Below are 27,638 nucleotides of genomic sequence, written 5' to 3' on the forward strand. Positions count from 1 at the left end.
CACAATGACCACTCCTTTAAGACCCCGAACCATTAAGTCATTCACATCACAATGACCACTCCTTTAAGACCCCAAACCATTAAGTCATTCACATCACAATGGCCACTCCTTTAAGACCCCGAACCATTAAGTCATTCACATCACAATGGCCACTCCTTTAAGACCCCGAACCATTAAGTCATTCACATCACAATGGCCACTCCTTTAAGACCCCGAACCATTAAGTCATTCACATCACAATGACCACTCCTTTAAGACCCCAAACCATTAAGTCATTCACATCACAATGATCACTCCTTTAAGACCCCGAACCATTAAGTCATTCACATCACAATGACCACTCCTTTAAGACCCCGAACCATTAAGTCATTCACATCACAATGGCCACATGGCATTAAAGGTTTCATAGGTGGTCACCAGGGCAATCGAGACGTTTCAGCTGCCATCAGGAAGTCATTACTTAAGGATGACTTCAGGATGGTCACGTCTCCATGTCCAGATGACCTTCCAGATGACCTTCCAGATGACCTTCCAGATGACCTTCCAGATGACCTTCCAGATGACCTTCTCTGAGACCGTTGCGCCCCTCCTGGTGGAACGAGGGATGACACCAGCCTCATTGCTCTGTTCAGTGTTTGGACATTGTTTATGCGCAGCAGCCGTTCATCTCAGTCTTTTTGTTTGAAGTTATGATTTTATATTTTTGGGTCATTGTTGAGCTTTGTGTTCATGGATCTGTTAATGATGTTTTTAACATGCAATTTCACTCTTTATATCGGATCATTTATAGTGTAACTTTTATATATAAAATATGTAAATCCTCTCCTTCATCACCTTCATCACCCTCACCTTCATCACCCTCTCCTTCATCACCCTCTCCTTCATCACCCTCACCTTCATCATCCTCACCTTCATCACCCTCACCTTCATCACCCTCTCCTTCATCACCCTCTCCTTCATCACCCTCTCCTTCATCACCCTCACCTTCATCACCCTCTCCTTCATCACCCTCACCTTCATCACCCTCACCTTCATCATCCTCACCTTCATCACCCTCACCTTCATCACCCTCTCCTTCATCACCCTCTCCTTCATCACCCTCACCTTCATCACCCTCTCCTTCATCACCCTCACCTTCATCACCCTCACCTTCATCATCCTCACCTTCATCACCCTCACCTTCATCACCCTCTCCTTCATCACCCTCTCCTTCATCATCCTCACCTTCATCATCCTCACCTTCATCACCCTCTCCTTCATCACCCTCACCTTCATCACCCTCTCCTTCATCACCCTCACCTTCATCACCCTCACCTTCATCACCCTCTCCTTCATCACCCTCTCCTTCATCATCCTCACCTTCATCATCCTCACCTTCATCATCCTCACCTTCATCATCCTCACCTTCATCACCCTCTCCTTCATCACCCTCTCCTTCATCATCCTCACCTTCATCATCCTCACCTTCATCACCCTCACCTTCATCACCCTCACCTTCATCATCCTCACCTTCATCATCCTCTCCTTCATCACCCTCACCTTCATCACCCTCTCCTTCATCACCCTCACCTTCATCATCCTCTCCTTCATCACCCTCACCTTCATCATCCTCACCTTCATCATCCTCACCTTCATCACCCTCTCCTTCATCACCCTCACCTTCATCATCCTCTCCTTCATCATCCTCTCCTTCATCATCCTCTCCTTCATCACCCTCACCTTCATCATCCTCACCTTCATCATCCTCTCCTTCATCATCCTCTCCTTCATCACCCTCACCTTCATCATCCTCACCTTCATCATCCTCTCCTTCATCACCCTCACCTTCATCATCCTCTCCTTCATCACCCTCTCCTTCATCATCCTCACCTTCATCATCCTCACCTTCATCACCCTCTCCTTCATCACCCTCTCCTTCATCACCCTCACCTTCATCATCCTCTCCATCATCCTCACCTTCATCATCCTCACCTTCATCACCCTCTCCTTCATCACCTTCATCATCCTCACCTTCATCATCCTCACCTTCATCATCCTCTCCTTCATCATCCTCACCTTCATCATCCTCACCTTCATCATCCTCACCATCATCCTCACCTTCATCACCCTCACCTTCATCATCCTCACCTTCATCATCCTCTCCTTCATCACCCTCACCTTCATCATCCTCTCCATCATCCTCACCTTCATCATCCTCACCTTCATCACCCTCTCCTTCATCACCTTCATCATCCTCACCTTCATCATCCTCACCTTCATCATCCTCTCCTTCATCATCCTCACCTTCATCATCCTCACCTTCATCATCCTCACCATCATCCTCACCTTCATCACCCTCACCTTCATCATCCTCACCTTCATCATCCTCTCCTTCATCATCCTCACCTTCATCACCTTCATCACCCTCACCTTCATCATCCTCACCTTCATCATCCTCACCTTCATCACCCTCTCCTTCATCACCTTCATCATCCTCACCTTCATCACCCTCTCCTTCATCTCCTTCATCATCCTCACCTTCATCATCCTCTCCTTCATCATCCTCACCTTCATCATCCTCACCTTCATCACCTTCATCATCCTCTCCTTCATCTCCTTCATCATCCTCTCCTTCATCATCCTCTCCTTCATCACCTTCATCATCCTCTCCTTCATCTCCTTCATCATCCTCTCCTTCATCACCCTCTCCTTCATCTCCTTCATCATCCTCACCTTCATCATCCTCTCCTTCATCATCCTCACCTTCATCATCCTCACCTTCGTCACCTTCATCACCCTCACCTTCATCATCCTCACCTTCATCATCCTCACCTTCATCATCCTCACCTTCATCATCCTCACCTTCATCACCCTCTCCTTCATCATCCTCACCTTCATCATCCTCACCTTCATCATCCTCACCTTCATCACCCTCACCTTCATCATCCTCACCTTCATCACCCTCTCCTTCATCACCTTCATCATCCTCACCTTCATCATCCTCACCTTCATCATCCTCACCTTTATCATCCTCTCCTTCATCACCCTCACCTTCATCATCCTCACCTTCATCATCCTCTCCTTCATCATCCTCACCTTCATCATCCTCACCTTCATCATCCTCACCTTCATCATCCTCACCTTCATCACCCTCACCTTCATCATCCTCACCTTCATCATCCTCTCCTTCATCATCCTCACCCTCACCTTCATCATCCTCACCTTCATCATCCTCTCCTTCATCACCTTTATCACCCTCACCTTCATCATCCTCACCTTCATCACCCTCTCCTTCATCACCTTCATCATCCTCACCTTCATCATCCTCACCTTCATCACCCTCTCCTTCATCACCTTCATCATCCTCTCCTTCATCTCCTTCATCATCCTCTCCTTCATCATCCTCTCCTTCATCACCTTCATCATCCTCACCTTCATCATCCTCTCCTTCATCATCCTCTCCTTCATCACCCTCACCTTCATCATCCTCACCTTAATCATCCTCTCCTTCATCATCCTCTCCTTCATCTCCTTCATCATCCTCTCCTTCATCACCTTCATCATCCTCTCCTTCATCATCCTCTCCTTCATCTCCTTCATCATCCTCTCCTTCATCTCCTTCATCATCCTCTCCTTCATCACCTTCATCATCCTCTCCTTCATCATCCTCTCCTTCATCTCCTTCATCATCCTCTCCTTCATCACCTTCATCATCCTCTCCTTCATCATCCTCTCCTTCATCTCCTTCATCATCCTCTCCTTCATCACCTTCATCATCCTCTCCTTCATCATCCTCTCCTTCATCACCTTCATCATCCTCACCTTCATCATCCTCTCCTTCATCATCCTCTCCTTCATCACCCTCACCTTCATCATCCTCACCTTCATCATCCTCACCTTCATCACCCTCACCTTCATCATCCTCACCTTCATCATCCTCTCCTTCATCATCCTCTCCTTCATCTCCTTCATCATCCTCTCCTTCATCACCTTCATCATCCTCTCCTTCATCATCCTCTCCTTCATCTCCTTCATCATCCTCTCCTTCATCACCTTCATCATCCTCTCCTTCATCATCCTCTCCTTCATCTCCTTCATCATCCTCTCCTTCATCTCCTTCATCATCCTCTCCTTCATCACCTTCATCATCCTCTCCTTCATCATCCTCTCCTTCATCTCCTTCATCATCCTCTCCTTCATCACCTTCATCATCCTCTCCTTCATCATCCTCTCCTTCATCACCTTCATCATCCTCACCTTCATCATCCTCTCCAGTAGTGGGCGATAAATGCACCTTTTCCGTTAAAAATAAAAAGTAACACAACAACAACAAAAACAACAACAGTAGATAATCTCATGAAGTTTAGACAGTTCCAGTTCCTTCTTCATGTGACACTGGCTAATGTCACTTTATTGCAGGCCTCAATGTTCTGCTGGTGGAATATCATGACCACAGCAGTTCATGAGAGGAAGTGCTGATCTTCTCATCTTGTGTCGATGCTGACGCTGATAAGAAACTAGTGTTCCATTTATCACTGAAAGTGCATACGAAGCACATTTATATACATTTAGTCCTGACTCTGGCACCAGCAGGAGGCCGCTCCATGTTTAGTCCTGACTCTGGCACCAGCAGGAGGCCGCTCCATGTTTAGTCCTGACTCTGGCACCAGCAGGAGGCCGGTCCATGTTTAGTCCTGACTCTGGCACCAGCAGGAGGCCGCTCCATGTTTAGTCCTGACTCTGGCACCAGCAGGAGGCCGCTCCATGTTTAGTCCTGACTCTGGCACCAGCAGGAGGCCGCTCCATGTTTAGTCCTGACTCTGGCACCAGCAGGAGGCCGGTCCATGTTTAGTCCTGACTCTGGCACCAGCAGGAGGCCGGTCCATGTTTAGTCCTGACTCTGGCACCAGCAGGAGGCCGCTCCATGTTTAGTCCTGACTCTGACACCAGCAGGAGGCTGCTCCATGTTTAGTCCTGACTCTGGCACCAGCAGGAGGCCGCTCCATGTTTAGTCCTGACTCTGGCACCAGCAGGAGGCCGCTCCATGTTTAGTCCTGACTCTGGCACCAGCAGGAGGCCGCTCCATGTTTAGTCCTGACTCTGGCACCAGCAGGAGGCCGCTCCATGTTTAGTCCTGACTCTGGCACCAGCAGGAGGCCGGTCCATGTTTAGTCCTGACTCTGGCACCAGCAGGAGGCCGGTCCATGTTTAGTCCTGACTCTGGCACCAGCAGGAGGCCGGTCCATGTTTAGTCCTGACTCTGGCACCAGCAGGAGGCCGTTACAGAAGTCTAATCTACTGGAAACACATGGACAAGTCTCTGGATATAGTGTCGGGTTTAGACACTATACTAATAGTTATACCTGATAACACATTTATTTTATTAAATAAGTCTATTGATCCGCTAAAAATGTGTCATTTGCGTATTAATTGTCTGCATTTTGGATATAATCTCTTATATAGTGGAGTTAGTGCAATTTTGATGTATTATGGCTGTTGAAATGTGATGTTTGCAGATCGAGGTCTAGATGTCGGCCTAACTTGGGCTACAATCAAACCCATTGGAATTATCTCTATATATTACTAGTTTACATATTATATTACTATACTATATTACTAGTTTACTTGGGTAGATTTGATATTTATAAGTGGGAGCAGAAATATGAGCTGGACACACATATATATATATATATATCTCATACATATATACATATATATATATATACATACATATATATATATATATATATATATATATATATATATATATATATATATATATATATATATATATATATATGTATATTAGAAGCAGTGCGTGTGGAAGCAGTACCTCAAACATCCACACGGGGCGCTGACACGCACAAACACCGGGAGACAGAGGACTTGTACCGGGGAGAACCGGCACTGCAACATCAGCTGGTGCCACGTCCGAGCCGCTCCAGGGCAGACAGGGACAGACAGGGACAGACAGGGACAAGGAGGACCAGCAGCAGCGGGTGATGGAGACGTGGGAGTGACCGAGCATCCCGCAGAGCCAGCCCCGCAGAGCCAGCCCCGCATGCTCGCGCCCCGCACAGACACGTCCAGCCTCCAGTCCGGCCACACCTCCGCGGCTCCCGCTGTTGTTTAGCTGTGGCCCCTGCTCTGCACAGACGTCACCCTGGAGCTGCTCTGCACCCACGGCCGGGCTTGTTTCTGTGCTTTCAGGCGCGGGGCCCCCATGCTCGGCTCAGGGACGATGGACGAGTTCGTGACCGAGGAAGAGGAGCCGTGGTACGACCAGCAGGACCTGGAGCAGGGTGAGTCCCATCGCCCCGGATCTGTCGCCCGGCCCCGTGCAGCCTCCGGGGCCCGTGCAGCCTCCGGGGCCCGTGCAGCCTCCGGGGCCCGTGCAGCCTCCGGGGCCCGTGCAGCCTCCGGGGCCCGGGCATGTGCAGCCACACGCCCGGGCCCCGGGTCCTTCTGGGCCTGTAGCAGCTGTATTATGACCGTAATAATTCATTTATTACCATTGGTTCATTATGTCGTTGTAAAGCTAAATACTATATTTCAATCATTTAGACTAATCTGCAACATATAATCCAATGCTTTCTGTTCAGAGTCATCCAGACAGTACAAGTGGGAAATATATTGCAAAATGTTAAATATCGCAATTATTTTTCTGGAAAATATGATGAGTATTGTCTATAAAAAGAGTACATTGTCTGTAATATAAATAGATCATATTTAATCAAGAGCATAAAGTGACATTAAAATATATTCTTATTAAACTATTGAGACACATTTTAAACAATATCAACTTCACAGTGAATAACATATAATTACACTGCATCTATTTATCTTATTATTAAAGTTCTAACTCAAATATAATATTATACATGTTCAGTATTCATTTGAATAAAGTATTGTTCTTACATTTCTGACACATTGTACTCTACGTGACACGATAAATAGACAATAGACAATTAGAGATGACATCTTTAAACACAGGTAGTTTCTTAAATATTATCCTGTGATCTTAAGTTCCTTTTCTGTCTTATTTATGTCCGTTTCATACTAGTTTGAGTGTGGCTCTGGACACGCCCTCCACGTCTGCATCCAGCAATGTTCTTACACTATTTGCATTCGAAATCTTTGGTTCCAAGAGGCTTTTCTGTGGGACTCAGCAGCACCTCTGGCTCTGCCTCAGCTCATCCATCGTTTCCCTCTTCTTTGTGCAGAACCCAAACTACTGCTTTACTAGAACTAATCCATTCTGAAACGTACCAAAAGTAGATACTATAGGACTAGAACACGACTGAATCAAGTTCACCAGGACTAAACCAGGATCAATGTGAACGCACCCCTAATGACATCACAAGGTGGAACAGTGTTAAAGGAGACGTGTGCTTTGTTCCCACCTCGTGTTGACCTTTATCACCTTTATCATAAGTAGATCATCATTTTACATTTTGTTCAATCACAATATTGATCTAAAAAAGCTTAATAATAGAAACAAGACCATTGACTTCCTGTTCAAAACTGCAGAACTGATAAGCCCCGCCTCTTCATACTGTAAGGCCCGCCTCTTCATACTGATAAGCCCCGCCTCTTCATACTGTAAGGCCCGCCTCTTCATACTGATAAGCCCCGCCTCTTCATACTGTAAGGCCCGCCTCTTCATACTGATAAGCCCCGCCTCTTCATACTGTAAGGCCCGCCTCTTCATACTGATAAGCCCCGCCTCTTCATACTGTAAGGCCCGCCTCTTCATACTGATAAGCCCCGCCTCTTCATACTGTAAGGCCCGCCTCTTCATACTGATAAGCCCCGCCTCTTCATACTGATAAGCCCCGCCTCTTCATACTGATAAGCCCCGCCTCTTCATACTGTAAGGCCCGCCTCTTCATACTGATAAGCCCCGCCTCTTCATACTGTAAGGCCCGCCTCTTCATACTGATAAGCCCCGCCTCTTCATACTGTAAGGCCCGCCTCTTCATACTGATAAGCCCCGCCTCTTCATACTGTAAGGCCCGCCTCTTCATACTGATAAGCCCCGCCTCTTCATACTGTAAGGCCCGCCTCTTCATACTGATAAGCCCCGCCTCTTCATACTGATAAGCCCCGCCTCTTCATACTGATAAGCCCCGCCTCTTCATACTGTAAGGCCCGCCTCTTCATACTGATAAGCCCCGCCTCTTCATACTGTAAGGCCCGCCTCTTCATACTGATAAGCCCCGCCTCTTCATACTGTAAGGCCCGCCTCTTCATACTGATAAGCCCCGCCTCTTCATACTGTAAGGCCCGCCTCTTCATACTGATAAGCCCCGCCTCTTCATACTGATAAGCCCCGCCTCTTCATACTGATAAGCCCCGCCTCTTCATACTGTAAGGCCCGCCTCTTCATACTGATAAGCCCCGCCTCTTCATACTGATAAGCCCCGCCTCTTCATACTGTAAGGCCCGCCTCTTCATACTGATAAGCCCCGCCTCTTCATACTGTAAGGCCCGCCTCTTCATACTGATAAGCCCCGCCTCTTCATACTGTAAGGCCCGCCTCTTCATACTGATAAGCCCCGCCTCTTCATACTGTAAGGCCCGCCTCTTCATACTGATAAGCCCCGCCTCTTCATACTGATAAGCCCCGCCTCTTCATACTGATAAGCCCCGCCTCTTCATACTGTAAGGCCCGCCTCTTCATACTGATAAGCCCCGCCTCTTCATACTGTAAGGCCCGCCTCTTCATACTGATAAGCCCCGCCTCTTCATACTGATAAGCCGCTGTGGTGCCTCTCCAGAGGTGGTGTTTCGAAGGTGCGTTGGGTAGACAAAAGACAACGCATTTAATTTCTCCCTGTGGCCCTCAGAGGCAACTGTTGTTGTGATTTTGGGCCTTACAAAAATAAATTGATTTGATTTGATTTGAACGCGCTTGACACTGCTTCGTGATTTAGAAAATGGTTTTAATCATGAATAAGCAGCAGTCAAATACAGATGTCGACAAATCTGGGTCCCCTCTTAGCCGAATTGAGAAAGGACCCCGTTCCTCCGAATCGAGGCGCTTTTATACCTTTCAAAGACAAAGAAAACTCCCTGGTGATCCTGGGCCCCACCTGGGTCCAGCTGTATGCAATTTTAAGGCTATCGTCTTACACTCAGGAGAGGTCAGAAAATTAACCTACACATTCTTCATCGCCCCGTCACTCAACCAAATTTCCTGTTTTTCGACCAGGAAGCCTCTCCTGTTTATCCTACACATTCCTATGCAGTTTTCAGATACTTCATATTCCTCCCTTTAATTAAGCAATTAATTAACTAACACGACCAGGCGAGCACGAGAGCGAAAAAACCCCACTATGTCTGTCTTACTTTTGTTTAGTCGGGAAAAATTCTCTCGCGGCACCAACCGTCAGTTGTTCTTAAACGGCTGGCTACCACCCATTCTGGCTCTCCTCGGTCATGTCTTCCTGATGACCTAAACAGCCTCACTCCTTTGAGAATGTTAACAATAAATTTAGAAATAAATTTTGCTTTCAATTATTTAGGTTATAATCCAATTGAATCTATCTTTAATTGTTACTGTGTGAGGATTCTCATGTCACCGCACATTCTAAACATCAACACTGGATTATCAACAAAACATCAACACCTGAATATCACTTATTTCAACATTTCACAAATTTAAACTATTTATTTAAACCTCTGAAAATTCTCCCTTAATTTTTCACCGCTCCTCTCAGCGATGGTTATGTTGTCTTCAAAGGTGTTTGTTGTGATGTCCAGCTCAAGCGTTCTCCGCTGATATTCTCCATGTCCACTCCAGTTATTGTCCATGTCCATTGTCCCTTTTAACAGCATTTCAGCCGTGTCCTGGGAACAAAAATAACTGACCAGTATCTTGCTTCTTGCAACTTTTCATGTAAAAACATTCTCTAAACAGTTTTTATTTTTTATGTGCACAGAATATATATAAATGTGATAATATAATCAAACAATCATGAAATATATAAAGACAAAAACAATAGAAAATAAATGTAAACATGTATGTAATGTACTGTAATGTACTCCTCCCTTAAACCAGAACACTCCCCCTATGTGAGTGATAGGCTAACCATCATTCATGATCATGAGCATGCATCCCCTTTAAGGAACCATCACCATGAATGATAACTCCCGTTGAGTTAATCTAATTTACTATTAACTAATTCTAAACCCCATTTCCATTTTAGCTGTTGATGTAATAGTCAATGTTCTTGCTGTTATAACAGACAACTTCATCTTTGCTGTTGTCCTAGTTAATGTTGATGTCAACGTTGACTTTCACTCACAGAGTCATCTTGTACTTAATCATTAATGTAATCATTAATGCAAATATTTCTAAACAGCACCAATCTATAATTTTGTCTTCCCCTTTAATTTTCTACTGCCCAATTTATTCTAATCTAAAGATTTCTCCCATTATTGTAGACAATAAACCTTCTCTGATCCTTCCGTATTAATTTGATCATCTCTCCCCAATAGTTTCCTCTTCAGTATAGAGATTTATTTCTGTTCCAATGTCACCACTATTTTCCCCACAGTTACTTCAATTTTAGTAATAACCTTCTCTCTTGTTTTCCCCTTTCAGACTGATTTGTCTGCAACGTCTGTAGATCATTTCTCTAATACTACTATCATATATTTAACCTCTGCTTGCATCTGTTCTCTAATAGCTCTAAACTATGGTTCTTACCACTAGTGTAACCGCAGCGTTGACATAATATGTCAATGTGGACCCATCACCACTCATGTGGTTTCATTTGCAATCGTGAAACTCCCTTGAACGTTATCAATGTCAGTGGAAGCTCTTCTCCCAGTTCAAACCTCTATTTTGCTAGATGATTTTCCCCAAAACACCATTTCTAATTTATTTCCTAAATTAATCTACTCTTCTATGTAGTTTAATCCAATTAAATCCCCTTAAATCCAATCTGATCTAAATTTATTCAGTTTCTTACTATTCACAAATTTCCTTCAGTTTTTATTATTCACAAATTCTGTCTTTCTCCTGAAAGATTCTGTTTGACAGTCACACAAAACTTCACTTCACACAAACTTGGCAACAGATTATGCATCTCTTCTGTTCAAGTTTTGAAAGTAGTTCAAAGTAAATATTGTCTCTGGTTGGTGTCTAATTGTCTCTTAACCTCCTCCTTGCACCATGCGCTAAGCCATGTGCTTCAAGAATAATTAGAACCAAAAGTCTAAAAATCAAATCTTTAACATCTTTAAAATCAAAATCATCTTTAAATGTAATATTTTCTCTCAAATTCACCTCCTGTGTGACTTAAATAACTTCTCCTCACTGCATTTTCTTCGGCTGTTCTGTTTACTTTGTGAGACTTTTAGCTCCTAATTTACGTAGTACATTTAGCTATTGCTATTTATCTATTATTTATTATTATATAATCCAATTCTTCTTGCAGTATGGTAACCTCTGAGATTTTTTCTTTTTCCCCATAGTTTCTGTAACATTTGATAGAGTCTTTATGGCACATTTCTTGATTCAGTGAATAATTATCATGTCATCCATGTCTTTGAATAATCGTACTTTATAGATTCTTGTTCAATTTCAGCCAAATTTTCTTCAAAAATTTCAGACTCTGTTTTAGTCCCATGGCCAGTCTTTCCTCAATTGTAATCTTCATGAATCCTTGATCTTCCTCTCGGATCTTCAGGGCATCTGTTAAACCCCAAACACCAGGCCCCTGTAAGGGTTTACCGGGCCTCTCTGTCGTATGGCTGGGCCGTTGAATCTTCCTACGAACCCGCTTCTGAAACCTCCTCTGCATTCTCCTCTGAAGCTTCCTCTTTCTTTCCTGCACTCACGGGCGTAATGACCAAGCCGTCCGCAATTGTAACATTCTGCTGAAGATCTCTTCGGGTTTTCTTTATTGAAATTACCTCTGTTGTAGTTTTCTCTGCCTCTATCTCCCCAGGTTTGTTGCTGGTTAAAGGCTGGTTTGGTGAAGACAGTCTGTGGTCCCCATGACCCTGTCTGTGGTCCCCATGACCCTGTCTGTGGTCCCCATGACCCTGCCTGTGGTCCCCATGACCCTGTCTGTGGTGGCAGATTCTGAACCTGGTTTGGTTGTGTTTGAGGCAATGGCTGGTTCACTTGAGGATGATTTTGTATCACCATCGCTTGTCTCTTTTCTTTCTTCTCAGTGTCAACCAAATGCACTTGATCTAGCTTTTCCATCACATCTTGGTCTTGTACCTTTTTCCGATATAGCTCCACGTGATGAGCTATGTGGTCTGAATAAACACTAATTGTCATGCTTCCAAGGCCAACCACTTTTTCCAATTTCCTTCTTACTGGTGCCAACAAGCCTTTCTGAATTTTAGTTCGCAGAATTGATTTCTCCATTTGATTCAACTCTGGATTGTTGCCAGTGACATTTCTCCACACTTGATGAGCTCTTGATACGTATGCTCTTGGATTCTCCTCCAGTCCAAGCGGTTGGAGAATGATATTGTCTGGATGAACGTTTGTTGGAAACATCTCACACATTGCTCTACAAATGGCTCCCTTACAAGCAACGAACAGCTCTGCGTCGTACACTGCTGTCTTCGCATATTGGTTCAGTCCTGCTTTTGTCAAGACTTCTTGCATCCCTGCCATGCCAAGAATAGTTGCTAGTAGTCTCTTCATATCTCCCATTGCAGCTTGTGTCCCCACTAGCATCTCCTCTAGTTTAGCTATCCAGGGGTGTGCCCCATCTTGGAGTATGGGCAACTTTTCCATCAAATCCGACATATCAACATTTTGCCATGGTTTGTATTCCAAACGTTGTCCTTTTATTATTATCGGACACATCTTCTGGCTTTTGCCCCTTGACAGTGCTCTGTTGCGCAGTTCATAGTGCGAAGGCTCTGAGACCGCTGATGCTTTTGGTCTGTTCCCCGCATTTCTCCAGGATGTTGAATCAGAATCATCACTCTGATCTTCAGTCTCTTCATTTGAATCCGTTCCATCTTCTGACTCTTCATCGCTGTCTTCTGTTTCAGTGTCATTGCTCTCCTTTTGTGTTTTGTAAGTCACCTTTAATGTCTTCTTGCCTTTCTTCTCCGCTGCAGCCAAAATTCTCTTCACAGCTGGATCGTATCCATTCGCTGCTCCTTCTTCTTCATCACTTTTGTCATTTTTGGTGAACCGTCTTCTGAATTTTTGTTCAGAAGTTTTCAAACTTGACTTCTTCTTCTTCTTCTTCTTTTCGGTTTTCGGATACATCGTTACCATTGTTGTGGCTTTACCAGTCTCTATGACTTGCTCATTGTCATCTTCAATTTGATATCTTCCATCTTGAGTCATCACTGGAAGCTGTGGATATTCTTTTGCAATATCCTTTAATTTCTTGTAAGGTGGAGGCATCTTCACTGTTGCCTGCATATATGAGGATGATCTATTGATCTCTTCCATCACCTTGTTCACTTTTGGCTTATCCTTCTCTATTTCCATCTTTGTTTTCTCCCGTTTCTCTTTGTTTTCGAGCCACTTGATCCCTTCGTTTTCGAACAACTGCATCACTTCCAATTCAATTCTTCTCTTCTCTTTGCGTTTCCGTCCAATTCTTCCTCTCTTTTGGTTGGCTTTGTATGTTTTGATCAACACCTGTAGTATTTTAATTACGTCCTTCACAAGATGATTGTTTATCTGCACCAAATCCACTGTAGTATTTAGTCTTGATGTCGCCATTTTGCTGTATTTTCTTTCTTTAGATTTATTTTATTTTATTTTGTTAAATTAATTTACCTCAACGTAGTGTTTTCTCTAACATTTCCCAAGTTATTTAGTCCGTTTGATAAAAACTTCAAGGACCGTTTGCCAATCTCAGCGGATGGGAAAGAAATTGGTGTTCAAAAATCTGAATTATAACTAAAGAGTAAAAATAAATCCAATGTCTATCAAAAACCAAAGTTATTTTTATGTAACTAAAAACTAACAATAAACAATTTCAAAATTATACCTTATCCAATTAACCTTAAGATATGAGAAAATCAAAGCTATATTTTTATTCAATTGAAGTAAAATTTAAGCAAAAATCTCAGGATACGCAGTGGACCAACTAAAAATTTAAAATTCTCAATTGTAGAAATATGTCTTATCGTATGGAAAACACCAACAATCAGTTATTGCCAAGTTTTTGCATAACAGAAGTATGTGATTATAAATGTGTAATTACACAGTGTTTATTTATTTATTTATTTTTTTTTTTTTTAATGCAAGAGTTTGTGAATAGAAACACCGGCCTTTTTTCCAAGGTCTTCTCCAGTCTCCAGTTGACTGCTTTGTTTCGCCAAGTCCTGTCTCACTCCAATCTCGTATGTTGCCCCAATAACAGAAAAAGAAAAACAGTGATTAATGTTCACGTTAATCCTTTGCCAATTCAGGTTATTTCCAACAATTATCATAACCATTTTCATCACAAATAATTTTCTTTATTTATCGCATCCTTCACTTATCGTTTATTTATTAATTAATTCACCTTTTCTCTATATATCTATTTTCTAGTTAATTATTGTCCTATTATTTTCAATTTCGCCAAAGGAACTCCTCCCTTTTATTATTAGTTCTCTAATAGCTGAGTTCAGCCTGTAATAAACAAAACGGTCGAGATTACCTCTAAATTCCGATTTCTCTAACAGATCTGCTTCTTCTCTCTCTCTTTTCCTGCTACTTCGTCGCACCCTGCTCTGCCTCACACACACGTAGGAGGAGCCAATAGCTCCGCCCCCCAATAGTGTTAACCTGCTCAGTCTTTCTTCCTGTCCTCTGTCTGGGCACTTCCGCCGTGCCTTCCCTCTTTCTCTGTCTTTCTTCACACCCTGAAGGAGGAGCTAAACTCCGCCCCCGACTTCTAAAAACTATCTCAAACCCAACCAAGTCGTCCCCATGGGAACATCTCTTAACGGACTCCACAAAACTGGAAAAAAAAACTTCGGCCACTGACTCAAAAATGACCAACAAAAACGACTCAACACTCCGGATCAACACACACAAAGACAAACAAAATCTGCTAGCCATACACCAAAATCTGCTAGCCATACACACTTAAAAACTATCCTAGGAACAAATAATGCATTTCTCCTCTCAACTGTTAAACTTCAACATTTCCTCAAACTTGAAAAAACTATCTCAGTTTTCTGTCATACCGCACTCTGAAAACACCTTTTTAACGGACTCCGCAAACAACAAAAAATACCCAAAAACAAACAAAACCCCATGTATCTTTGAGTACCTGCCTCAACGATAACCAACAAAAACCGACACACGCAAACTCCACATAAAGACAGACAAACAAACGACAAAACTCGAGCAACTCAGAAACCTATTCGCAAATCCCCTCTAAAGGGATGAAAATGCATGCCTTAATCTCAACTTTAAACTCAAACAGTAACGTTACGACTCAACCCAAAGACCCATTCCAATAGGTCAACTTCTTATTAACTTCTTTTTCTCATTTCAGCAAATAGCAAAGAATATTTTCTCCTCTCTCTCTCTCTCTCCTGCGCTGCGCAGCAGAGGGTTATTTTCACAGCTTATGTGAAAAAGCTTTATTTCCCTTCAGAAAACAAAACATTTACTTCTTTTCAGGCTCAGTTTACACATCTTGCCATTTTAATTCTGACAGGCTCAGCGTTCAACACACATCTTGCCCCAGTTTTTCTTAGCACTTTAACCGTAATATTACTTCAAACTAAAAACTTCTTCCTACGGTCAAAACTGTTCCCCCGGGGCAGTACTGCATTCACTACCCATGCTCTCACACACCTCTCTCCTCGCTGCCCCGCCCCCCTCTCCGCTCTCACACACACTGCACCGACAGAACAGTGACTTAAACGCACACACATGTGAGAAGAGGGAAAACGAGCAGGAGGAAGGGCTGAGCAGCTTTAGTTTCACTCTTTTATTTCTCTCAGCTTTATCCCTATACCAAACAAAAATGACGTCTTCTTTTAGGCTCAGTTAAACAACATCTTGCCAGAGCTCAACTTAAAACCAAAAACAACAACAACAAAAACTCTTACCTTGGCTCAGTTCAAAAAACAACGTCTTGCCAACGGAACAAACTCTTATTTTCTTTTAATCTAAATCCAATTACATCCGGTCCGTCCGCATATCATCACCTAGATACCCGACTGACATCTTATAACCGAAGGCCTTCGATTTCAGAATGCTTAATCCAGGAAATTTGCCTATACGTCGTCCTCCGTATCTAAACAAAAACAATTTATCTTTCCAAATTTAACTAACCAAACTTTTGTACAATTTTAGACGTGTTGCTCTCGTCCACACGCACCCCAAAAACACTACTACCACACAAGGCTTCCGCGGGACAGGCATATAAAGGTCAATAAAAATACTCACCGCTGTCTGTTTTACCGATCCTGTTCGTGACGCCAAATTTGTGGTGCCTCTCCAGAGGTGGTGTTTCGAAGGTGCGTTGGGTAGACAAAAGACAACGCGCTTGACACTGCTTCGTGATTTAGAAAATGGTTTTAATCATGAATAAGCAGCAGTCAAATACAGATGTCGACAAATCTGGGTCCCCTCTTAGCCGAATTGAGAAAGGACCCCGTTCCTCCGAATCGAGGCGCTTTTATACCTTTCAAAGACAAAGAAAACTCCCTGGTGATCCTGGGCCCCCCATGAGTCCAGCTGTATGCAATTTTAAGGCTATCGTCTTACACTCAGGAGAGGTCAGAAAATTAACCTACACATTCTTCATCGCCCCGTCACTCAACCAAATTTCCTGTTTTTCGACCAGGAAGCCTCTCCTGTTTATCCTACACATTCCTATGCAGTTTTCAGATACTTCACCGCGCCTCTTCATACTGATAAGCCCCGCCTCTTCATACTGTAAGGCCCGCCTCTTCATACTGATAAGCCCCGCCTCTTCATACTGATAAGCCGCGCCTCTTTATACTGTAAGGCCCGCCTCTTCATACTGATAAGCCCCGCCTCTTCATACTGATAAGCCCCGCCTCTTTATACTGTAAGGCCCGCCTCTTCATACTGATAAGCCCCGCCTCTTCATACTGATAAGCCCCGCCTCTTCATACTGATAAGCCCCGCCTCTTCATACTGATAAGCCCCGCCTCTTCATACTGATAAGCCCCGCCTCTTCATACTGATAAGCCCCGCCTCTTCATAGTGACGCTCCACGGTAACCAGCAGCAGATTGTCATTAATGTGTTGTATAAGTGTAAAATGTCTACCTTACACATATAAACATATAGAACTCTACATTTGCACTTCTTCACTGCTTCTGATGGAACATGAGCCATTCATCCTCTAAAGGCAGATATTCATCCTCTAAAGGCAGATGTTCATCCTCTAAAGGGCGATGTTCATCCTCTAAAGGGCGATGTTCATCCTCTAAAGGCAGATGTTCATCCTCTGAAGGCAGATGTTCATCCTCTAAAGGCAGATGTTCATCCTCTAAAGGCAGATGTTCATCCTCTAAAGGCAGATGTTCATCCTCTAAAGGCAGATGTTCATCCTCTAAAGGCAGATGTTCATCCTCTGAAGGCCGATGTTCATCCTCTAAAGGCAGATGTTCATCCTCTAAAGGCAGATGTTCATCCTCTGAAGGCAGATGTTCATCCTCTAAAGGCAGATGTTCATCCTCTGAAGGCAGATGTTCATCCTCTAAAGGCAGATGTTCATCCTCTAAAGGCAGATGTTCATCCTCTGAAGGCCGATGTTCATCCTCTGAAGGCCGATGTTCATCCTCTAAAGGGCGATGTTCATCCTCTAAAGGCAGATGTTCATCCTCTAAAGGCAGATGTTCATCCTCTGAAGGCCGATGTTCATCCTCTAAAGGCAGATGTTCATCCTCTGAAGGCCGATGTTCATCCTCTAAAGGGCGATGTTCATCCTCTAAAGGCAGATGTTCATCCTCTAAAGGCAGATGTTCATCCTCTAAAGGCATATGTTCATCCTCTGAAGGCAGATGTTCATCCTCTAAAGGCAGATGTTCATCCTCTAAAGGCAGATGTTCATCCTCTGAAGGCCGATGTTCATCCTCTAAAGGCCGATGTTCATCCTCTGAAGGCCGATGTTCATCCTCTAAAGGCAGATGTTCATCCTCTAAAGGCAGATGTTCATCCTCTAAAGGCAGATGTTCATCCTCTAAAGGGCGATGTTCATCCTCTAAAGGGCAATGTTCATCCTCTAAAGGCAGATGTTCATCCTCTAAAGGCAGATGTTCATCCTCTAAAGGCAGATGTTCATCGGCAGATGTTCATCCTCTAAAGGGCGATGTTCATCCTCTAAAGGGCGATGTTCATCCTCTAAAGGCAGATGTTCATCCTCTAAAAGCAGATGTTCATCCTCTAAAGGCAGATGTTCATCCTCTAAAGGGCGATGTTCATCCTCTAAAGGCAGATGTTCATCCTCTAAAGGCAGATGTTCATCCTCTAAAGGCAGATGTTCATCCTCTGAAGGCAGATGTTCATCCTCTAAAGGCAGATGTTCATCCTCTAAAGGCAGATGTTCATCCTCTAAAGGCAGATGTTCATCGGCAGATGTTCATCCTCTAAAGGGCGATGTTGATCCTCTAAAGGCCGATGTTCATCCTCTAAAGGCAGATGTTCATCCTCTAAAGGGCGATGTTCATCCTCTAAAGGGCGATGTTCATCCTCTAAAGGCAGATGTTCATCCTCTAAAGGGCGATGTTCATCCTCTAAAGGGCGATGTTCATCCTCTAAAGGCAGATGTTCATCCTCTAAAGGCAGATGTTCATCGGCAGATGTTCATCCTCTAAAGGGCGATGTTCATCCTCTAAAGGGCGATGTTCATCCTCTAAAGGCAGATGTTCATCCTCTAAAGGCAGATGTTCATCCTCTAAAGGGCGATGTTCATCCTCTAAAGGCAGATGTTCATCCTCTAAAGGCAGATGTTCATCCTCTAAAGGCAGATGTTCATCCTCTGAAGGCAGATGTTCATCCTCTAAAGGCAGATGTTCATCCTCTAAAGGCAGATGTTCATCCTCTAAAGGCAGATGTTCATCGGCAGATGTTCATCCTCTAAAGGGCGATGTTCATCCTCTAAAGGGCGATGTTCATCCTCTAAAGGGCGATGTTCATCCTCTAAAGGCAGATGTTCATCCTCTAAAGGGCGATGTTCATCCTCTAAAGGGCGATGTTCATCCTCTAAAGGCAGATGTTCATCCTCTGAAGGCCGATGTTCATCCTCTAAAGGCAGATGTTCATCCTCTAAAGGCAGATGTTCATCCTCTGAAGGCCGATGTTCATCCTCTAAAGGCAGATGTTCATCCTCTAAAGGCAGATGTTCATCCTCTAAAGGCAGATGTTCATCCTCTGAAGGCAGATGTTCATCCTCTAAAGGCAGATGTTCATCCTCTAAAGGCAGATGTTCATCCTCTGAAGGCAGATGTTCATCCTCTAAAGGGCGATGTTCATCCTCTAAAGGCAGATGTTCATCCTCTAAAGGGCGATGTTCATCCTCTGAAGGCAGATGTTCATCCTCTAAAGGCAGATGTTCATCCTCTAAAGGCCGATGTTCATCCTCTAAAGGCAGATGTTCATTCTCTGAAGGCCGATGTTCATCCTCTGAAGGCAGATGTTCATCCTCTGAAGGCAGATGTTCATCCTCTAAAGGCAGATGTTCATCCTCTGAAGGCCGATGTTCATCCTCTAAAGGCAGATGTTCATCCTCTAAAGGCAGATTTTCATCCTCTGAAGGCAGATGTTCATCCTCTAAAGGCAGATGTTCATCCTCTAAAGGCAGATGTTCATCCTCTAAAGGCAGATGTTCATCCTCTAAAGGCCGATGTTCATCCTCTGAAGGCAGATGTTCATCCTCTAAAGGCAGATGTTCATCCTCTGAAGGCCGATGTTCATCCTCTAAAGGCAGATGTTCATCCTCTGAAGGCCGATGTTCATCCTCTAAAGGCAGATGTTCATCCTCTAAAGGCCGATGTTCATCCTCTAAAGGCAGATGTTCATCCTCTGAAGGCCGATGTTCATCCTCTGAAGGCCGATGTTCATCCTCTAAAGGCAGATGTTCATCCTCTGAAGGCCGATGTTCATCCTCTAAAGGCAGATGTTCATCCTCTAAAGGCCGATGTTCATCCTCTAAAGGCAGATGTTCATCCTCTGAAGGCCGATGTTCATCCTCTGAAGGCCGATGTTCATCCTCTAAAGGCCGATGTTCATCCTCTAAAGGCAGATGTTCATCCTCTGAAGGCCGATGTTCATCCTCTGAAGGCCGATGTTCATCCTCTGAAGGCCGATGTTCATCCTCTAAAGGCAGATGTTCATCCTCTAAAGGCCGATGTTCATCCTCTAAAGGCAGATGTTCATCCTCTAAAGGCAGATGTTCATCCTCTAAAGGCAGATGTTCATCCTCTAAAGGCAGATGTTCATCCTCTGAAGGCAGATGTTCATCCTCTAAAGGCAGATGTTCATCCTCTAAAGGCAGATGTTCATCCTCTGAAGGCCGATGTTCATCCTCTAAAGGCCGATGTTCATCCTCTAAAGGCAGATGTTCATCCTCTGAAGGCCGATGTTCATCCTCTAAAGGCCGATGTTCATCCTCTAAAGGCAGATGTTCATCCTCTAAAGGCAGATGTTCATCCTCTAAAGGGCGATGTTCATCCTCTAAAGGGCGATGTTCATCCTCTAAAGGCAGATGTTCATCCTCTAAAGGCAGATGTTCATCCTCTAAAGGCAGATGTTCATCGGCAGATGTTCATCCTCTAAAGGGCGATGTTCATCCTCTAAAGGCCGATGTTCATCCTCTAAAGGCAGATGTTCATCCTCTAAAGGCAGATGTTCATCGGCAGATGTTCATCCTCTAAAGGGCGATGTTCATCCTCTCAAGGCAGATGTTCATCCTCTAAAGGCAGATGTTCATCCTCTAAAGGCAGATGTTCATCCTCTAAAGGCAGATGTTCATCCTCTGAAGGCAGATGTTCATCCTCTAAAGGCAGATGTTCATCCTCTAAAGGCAGATGTTCATCCTCTAAAGGGCGAAGTTCATCCTCTAAAGGGCGATGTTCATCCTCTAAAGGCAGATGTTCATCCTCTAAAGGGCGATGTTCATCCTCCTAAGGGCGATGTTCATCCTCTAAAGGCAGATGTTCATCCTCTAAAGGGCGATGTTCATCCTCTGAAGGCAGATGTTCATCCTCTAAAGGCAGATGTTCATCCTCTGAAGGCAGATGTTCATCCTCTGAAGGCCGATGTTCATCCTCTAAAGGCAGATGTTCATCCTCTAAAGGCAGATGTTCATCCTCTAAAGGCAGATGTTCATCCTCAGAAGGCCGATGTTCATCCTCTAAAGGCAGATGTTCATCCTCTAAAGGCAGATGTTCATCATCTAAAGGCAGATGTTCATCCTCTAAAGGCAGATGTTCATCCTCTGAAGGCAGATGTTCATCCTCTAAAGGCAGATGTTCATCCTCTGAAGGCAGATGTTCATCCTCTAAAGGCAGATGTTCATCCTCTAAAGGCAGATGTTCATCCTCTAAAGGCAGATGTTCATCCTCTGAAGGCAGATGTTCATCCTCTAAAGGCAGATGTTCATCCTCTAAAGGCAGATGTTCATCCTCTAAAGGCAGATGTTCATCCTCTGAAGGCCGATGTTCATCCTCTAAAGGCAGATGTTCATCCTCTAAAGGGCGATGTTCATCCTCTAAAGGCAGATGTTCATCCTCTAAAGGCAGATGTTCATCCTCTAAAGGCAGATGTTCATCCTCTGAAGGCAGATGTTCATCCTCTAAAGGCAGATGTTCATCCTCTAAAGGCAGATGTTCATCCTCTGAAGGCCGATGTTCATCCTCTAAAGGCCGATGTTCATCCTCTGAAGGCCGATGTTCATCCTCTAAAGGCCGATGTTCATCCTCTAAAGGCAGATGTTCATCCTCTAAAGGCAGATGTTCATCCTCTAAAGGCAGATGTTCATCCTCTAAAGGCAGATGTTCATCCTCTAAAGGGCGATGTTCATCCTCTAAAGGGCAATGTTCATCCTCTAAAGGCAGATGTTCATCCTCTAAAGGCAGATGTTCATCCTCTAAAGGCAGATGTTCATCGGCAGATGTTCATCCTCTAAAGGGCGATGTTCATCCTCTAAAGGGCGATGTTCATCCTCTAAAGGCAGATGTTCATCCTCTAAAGGCAGATGTTCATCCTCTAAAGGCAGATGTTCATCCTCTAAAGGGCGATGTTCATCCTCTAAAGGCAGATGTTCATCCTCTAAAGGCAGATGTTCATCCTCTAAAGGCAGATGTTCATCCTCTGAAGGCAGATGTTCATCCTCTAAAGGCAGATGTTCATCCTCTAAAGGCAGATGTTCATCCTCTAAAGGCAGATGTTCATCCTCTGAAGGCAGATGTTCATCCTCTAAAGGCCGATGTTCATCCTCTAAAGGCAGATGTTCATCCTCTAAAGGCAGATGTTCATCCTCTGAAGGCAGATGTTCATCCTCTAAAGGCAGATGTTCATCCTCTAAAGGCAGATGTTCATCGGCAGATGTTCATCCTCTAAAGGCCGATGTTCATCCTCTAAAGGCAGATGTTCATCCTCTAAAGGGCGATGTTCATCCTCTAAAGGGCGATGTTCATCCTCTAAAGGCAGATGTTCATCCTCTAAAGGGCGATGTTCATCCTCTAAAGGGCGATGTTCATCCTCTAAAGGCAGATGTTCATCCTCTAAAGGCAGATGTTCATCGGCAGATGTTCATCCTCTAAAGGGCGATGTTCATCCTCTAAAGGGCGATGTTCATCCTCTAAAGGCAGATGTTCATCCTCTAAAGGCAGATGTTCATCCTCTGAAGGCAGATGTTCATCCTCTAAAGGCAGATGTTCATCCTCTAAAGGCAGATGTTCATCCTCTAAAGGCAGATGTTCATCCTCTGAAGGCCGATGTTCATCCTCTAAAGGCAGATGTTCATCCTCTAAAGGGCGATGTTCATCCTCTAAAGGCAGATGTTCATCCTCTAAAGGCAGATGTTCATCCTCTAAAGGCAGATGTTCATCCTCTGAAGGCAGATGTTCATCCTCTAAAGGCAGATGTTCATCCTCTAAAGGCAGATGTTCATCCTCTGAAGGCCGATGTTCATCCTCTAAAGGCCGATGTTCATCCTCTGAAGGCCGATGTTCATCCTCTAAAGGCCGATGTTCATCCTCTAAAGGCAGATGTTCATCCTCTAAAGGCAGATGTTCATCCTCTAAAGGCAGATGTTCATCCTCTAAAGGGCGATGTTCATCCTCTAAAGGGCAATGTTCATCCTCTAAAGGCAGATGTTCATCCTCTAAAGGCAGATGTTCATCCTCTAAAGGCAGATGTTCATCGGCAGATGTTCATCCTCTAAAGGGCGATGTTCATCCTCTAAAGGGCGATGTTCATCCTCTGAAGGCAGATGTTCATCCTCTAAAGGCAGATGTTCATTTTCTGAAGGCAGATGTTCATCCTCTAAAGGCAGATGTTCATCCTCTAAAGGCAGATGTTCATCCTCTAAAGGCAGATGTTCATCCTCTGAAGGCAGATGTTCATCCTCTAAAGGCAGATGTTCATCCTCTAAAGGCAGATGTTCATCCTCTAAAGGCAGATGTTCATCCTCTGAAGGCCGATGTTCATCCTCTAAAGGCAGATGTTCATCCTCTAAAGGGCGATGTTCATCCTCTAAAGGCAGATGTTCATCCTCTAAAGGGCGATGTTCATCCTCTAAAGGGCGATGTTCATCCTCTAAAGGGCGATGTTCATCCTCTAAAGGCAGATGTTCATCCTCTAAAGGGCGATGTTCATCCTCTAAAGGGCGATGTTCATCCTCTAAAGGCAGATGTTCATCCTCTGAAGGCCGATGTTCATCCTCTAAAGGCAGATGTTCATCCTCTAAAGGCAGATGTTCATCCTCTGAAGGCCGATGTTCATCCTCTAAAGGCAGATGTTCATCCTCTAAAGGCAGATGTTCATCCTCTAAAGGCAGATGTTCATCCTCTGAAGGCAGATGTTCATCCTCTAAAGGCAGATGTTCATCCTCTAAAGGCAGATGTTCATCCTCTGAAGGCAGATGTTCATCCTCTAAAGGGCGATGTTCATCCTCTAAAGGCAGATGTTCATCCTCTAAAGGGCGATGTTCATCCTCTGAAGGCAGATGTTCATCCTCTAAAGGCAGATGTTCATCCTCTAAAGGCCGATGTTCATCCTCTAAAGGCAGATGTTCATCCTCTGAAGGCCGATGTTCATCCTCTGAAGGCAGATGTTCATCCTCTGAAGGCAGATGTTCATCCTCTAAAGGCAGATGTTCATCCTCTGAAGGCCGATGTTCATCCTCTAAAGGCAGATGTTCATCCTCTAAAGGCAGATTTTCATCCTCTGAAGGCAGATGTTCATCCTCTAAAGGCAGATGTTCATCCTCTAAAGGCAGATGTTCATCCTCTAAAGGCAGATGTTCATCCTCTAAAGGCCGATGTTCATCCTCTGAAGGCAGATGTTCATCCTCTAAAGGCAGATGTTCATCCTCTGAAGGCCGATGTTCATCCTCTAAAGGCAGATGTTCATCCTCTGAAGGCCGATGTTCATCCTCTAAAGGCAGATGTTCATCCTCTAAAGGCCGATGTTCATCCTCTAAAGGCAGATGTTCATCCTCTGAAGGCCGATGTTCATCCTCTGAAGGCCGATGTTCATCCTCTAAAGGCAGATGTTCATCCTCTGAAGGCCGATGTTCATCCTCTAAAGGCAGATGTTCATCCTCTAAAGGCCGATGTTCATCCTCTAAAGGCAGATGTTCATCCTCTGAAGGCCGATGTTCATCCTCTGAAGGCCGATGTTCATCCTCTAAAGGCCGATGTTCATCCTCTAAAGGCAGATGTTCATCCTCTGAAGGCCGATGTTCATCCTCTGAAGGCCGATGTTCATCCTCTGAAGGCCGATGTTCATCCTCTAAAGGCAGATGTTCATCCTCTAAAGGCCGATGTTCATCCTCTAAAGGCAGATGTTCATCCTCTAAAGGCAGATGTTCATCCTCTAAAGGCAGATGTTCATCCTCTAAAGGCAGATGTTCATCCTCTAAAGGCAGATGTTCATCCTCTGAAGGCAGATGTTCATCCTCTAAAGGCAGATGTTCATCCTCTAAAGGCAGATGTTCATCCTCTGAAGGCCGATGTTCATCCTCTAAAGGCCGATGTTCATCCTCTAAAGGCAGATGTTCATCCTCTGAAGGCCGATGTTCATCCTCTAAAGGCCGATGTTCATCCTCTAAAGGCAGATGTTCATCCTCTAAAGGCAGATGTTCATCCTCTAAAGGGCGATGTTCATCCTCTAAAGGGCGATGTTCATCCTCTAAAGGCAGATGTTCATCCTCTAAAGGCAGATGTTCATCCTCTAAAGGCAGATGTTCATCGGCAGATGTTCATCCTCTAAAGGGCGATGTTCATCCTCTAAAGGCCGATGTTCATCCTCTAAAGGCAGATGTTCATCCTCTAAAGGCAGATGTTCATCGGCAGATGTTCATCCTCTAAAGGGCGATGTTCATCCTCTCAAGGCAGATGTTCATCCTCTAAAGGCAGATGTTCATCCTCTAAAGGCAGATGTTCATCCTCTAAAGGCAGATGTTCATCCTCTGAAGGCAGATGTTCATCCTCTAAAGGCAGATGTTCATCCTCTAAAGGCAGATGTTCATCCTCTAAAGGGCGAAGTTCATCCTCTAAAGGGCGATGTTCATCCTCTAAAGGCAGATGTTCATCCTCTAAAGGGCGATGTTCATCCTCCTAAGGGCGATGTTCATCCTCTAAAGGCAGATGTTCATCCTCTAAAGGGCGATGTTCATCCTCTGAAGGCAGATGTTCATCCTCTAAAGGCAGATGTTCATCCTCTGAAGGCAGATGTTCATCCTCTGAAGGCCGATGTTCATCCTCTAAAGGCAGATGTTCATCCTCTAAAGGCAGATGTTCATCCTCTAAAGGCAGATGTTCATCCTCAGAAGGCCGATGTTCATCCTCTAAAGGCAGATGTTCATCCTCTAAAGGCAGATGTTCATCCTCTAAAGGCAGATGTTCATCATCTAAAGGCAGATGTTCATCCTCTAAAGGCAGATGTTCATCCTCTGAAGGCAGATGTTCATCCTCTAAAGGCAGATGTTCATCCTCTGAAGGCAGATGTTCATCCTCTAAAGGCAGATGTTCATCCTCTAAAGGCAGATGTTCATCCTCTAAAGGCAGATGTTCATCCTCTGAAGGCAGATGTTCATCCTCTAAAGGCAGATGTTCATCCTCTAAAGGCAGATGTTCATCCTCTAAAGGCAGATGTTCATCCTCTGAAGGCCGATGTTCATCCTCTAAAGGCAGATGTTCATCCTCTAAAGGGCGATGTTCATCCTCTAAAGGCAGATGTTCATCCTCTAAAGGCAGATGTTCATCCTCTAAAGGCAGATGTTCATCCTCTGAAGGCAGATGTTCATCCTCTAAAGGCAGATGTTCATCCTCTAAAGGCAGATGTTCATCCTCTGAAGGCCGATGTTCATCCTCTAAAGGCCGATGTTCATCCTCTGAAGGCCGATGTTCATCCTCTAAAGGCCGATGTTCATCCTCTAAAGGCAGATGTTCATCCTCTAAAGGCAGATGTTCATCCTCTAAAGGCAGATGTTCATCCTCTAAAGGCAGATGTTCATCCTCTAAAGGGCGATGTTCATCCTCTAAAGGGCAATGTTCATCCTCTAAAGGCAGATGTTCATCCTCTAAAGGCAGATGTTCATCCTCTAAAGGCAGATGTTCATCGGCAGATGTTCATCCTCTAAAGGGCGATGTTCATCCTCTAAAGGGCGATGTTCATCCTCTAAAGGCAGATGTTCATCCTCTAAAGGCAGATGTTCATCCTCTAAAGGCAGATGTTCATCCTCTAAAGGGCGATGTTCATCCTCTAAAGGCAGATGTTCATCCTCTAAAGGCAGATGTTCATCCTCTAAAGGCAGATGTTCATCCTCTGAAGGCAGATGTTCATCCTCTAAAGGCAGATGTTCATCCTCTAAAGGCAGATGTTCATCCTCTAAAGGCAGATGTTCATCCTCTGAAGGCAGATGTTCATCCTCTAAAGGCCGATGTTCATCCTCTAAAGGCAGATGTTCATCCTCTAAAGGCAGATGTTCATCCTCTGAAGGCAGATGTTCATCCTCTAAAGGCAGATGTTCATCCTCTAAAGGCAGATGTTCATCGGCAGATGTTCATCCTCTAAAGGCCGATGTTCATCCTCTAAAGGCAGATGTTCATCCTCTAAAGGGCGATGTTCATCCTCTAAAGGGCGATGTTCATCCTCTAAAGGCAGATGTTCATCCTCTAAAGGGCGATGTTCATCCTCTAAAGGGCGATGTTCATCCTCTAAAGGCAGATGTTCATCCTCTAAAGGCAGATGTTCATCGGCAGATGTTCATCCTCTAAAGGGCGATGTTCATCCTCTAAAGGGCGATGTTCATCCTCTAAAGGCAGATGTTCATCCTCTAAAGGCAGATGTTCATCCTCTGAAGGCAGATGTTCATCCTCTAAAGGCAGATGTTCATCCTCTAAAGGCAGATGTTCATCCTCTAAAGGCAGATGTTCATCCTCTGAAGGCCGATGTTCATCCTCTAAAGGCAGATGTTCATCCTCTAAAGGGCGATGTTCATCCTCTAAAGG

The 27,638-nt window shown here is 44.3% G+C and overlaps 1 protein-coding gene across 1 annotated transcript in view; it reads left to right on the forward strand.

The window, feature by feature from the left end:
• The first annotated feature begins 6,098 nt into the window (after positions 1-6,098).
• The window catches only part of LOC140369108 (cerebellar degeneration-related protein 2-like), a 40,446-nt gene continuing 18,906 nt past the window's right edge, over positions 6,099-27,638 (forward strand). Inside the window, exon 1 of the mRNA XM_072456354.1 lies at positions 6,099-6,281. Within this exon, the coding sequence (XP_072312455.1) occupies positions 6,203-6,281 (79 nt within the window). The 5' untranslated portion in view covers positions 6,099-6,202. The remainder of the gene's footprint in view (positions 6,282-27,638) is intronic.

The sequence above is a fragment of the Eucyclogobius newberryi genome, unplaced genomic scaffold (genome assembly GCF_026437365.1).
Source record: "Eucyclogobius newberryi isolate DKJ021-1_F unplaced genomic scaffold, fEucNew1.0.hap1 SCAF_20, whole genome shotgun sequence".
Classification (NCBI taxonomy): domain Eukaryota; kingdom Metazoa; phylum Chordata; class Actinopteri; order Gobiiformes; family Gobiidae; genus Eucyclogobius; species Eucyclogobius newberryi.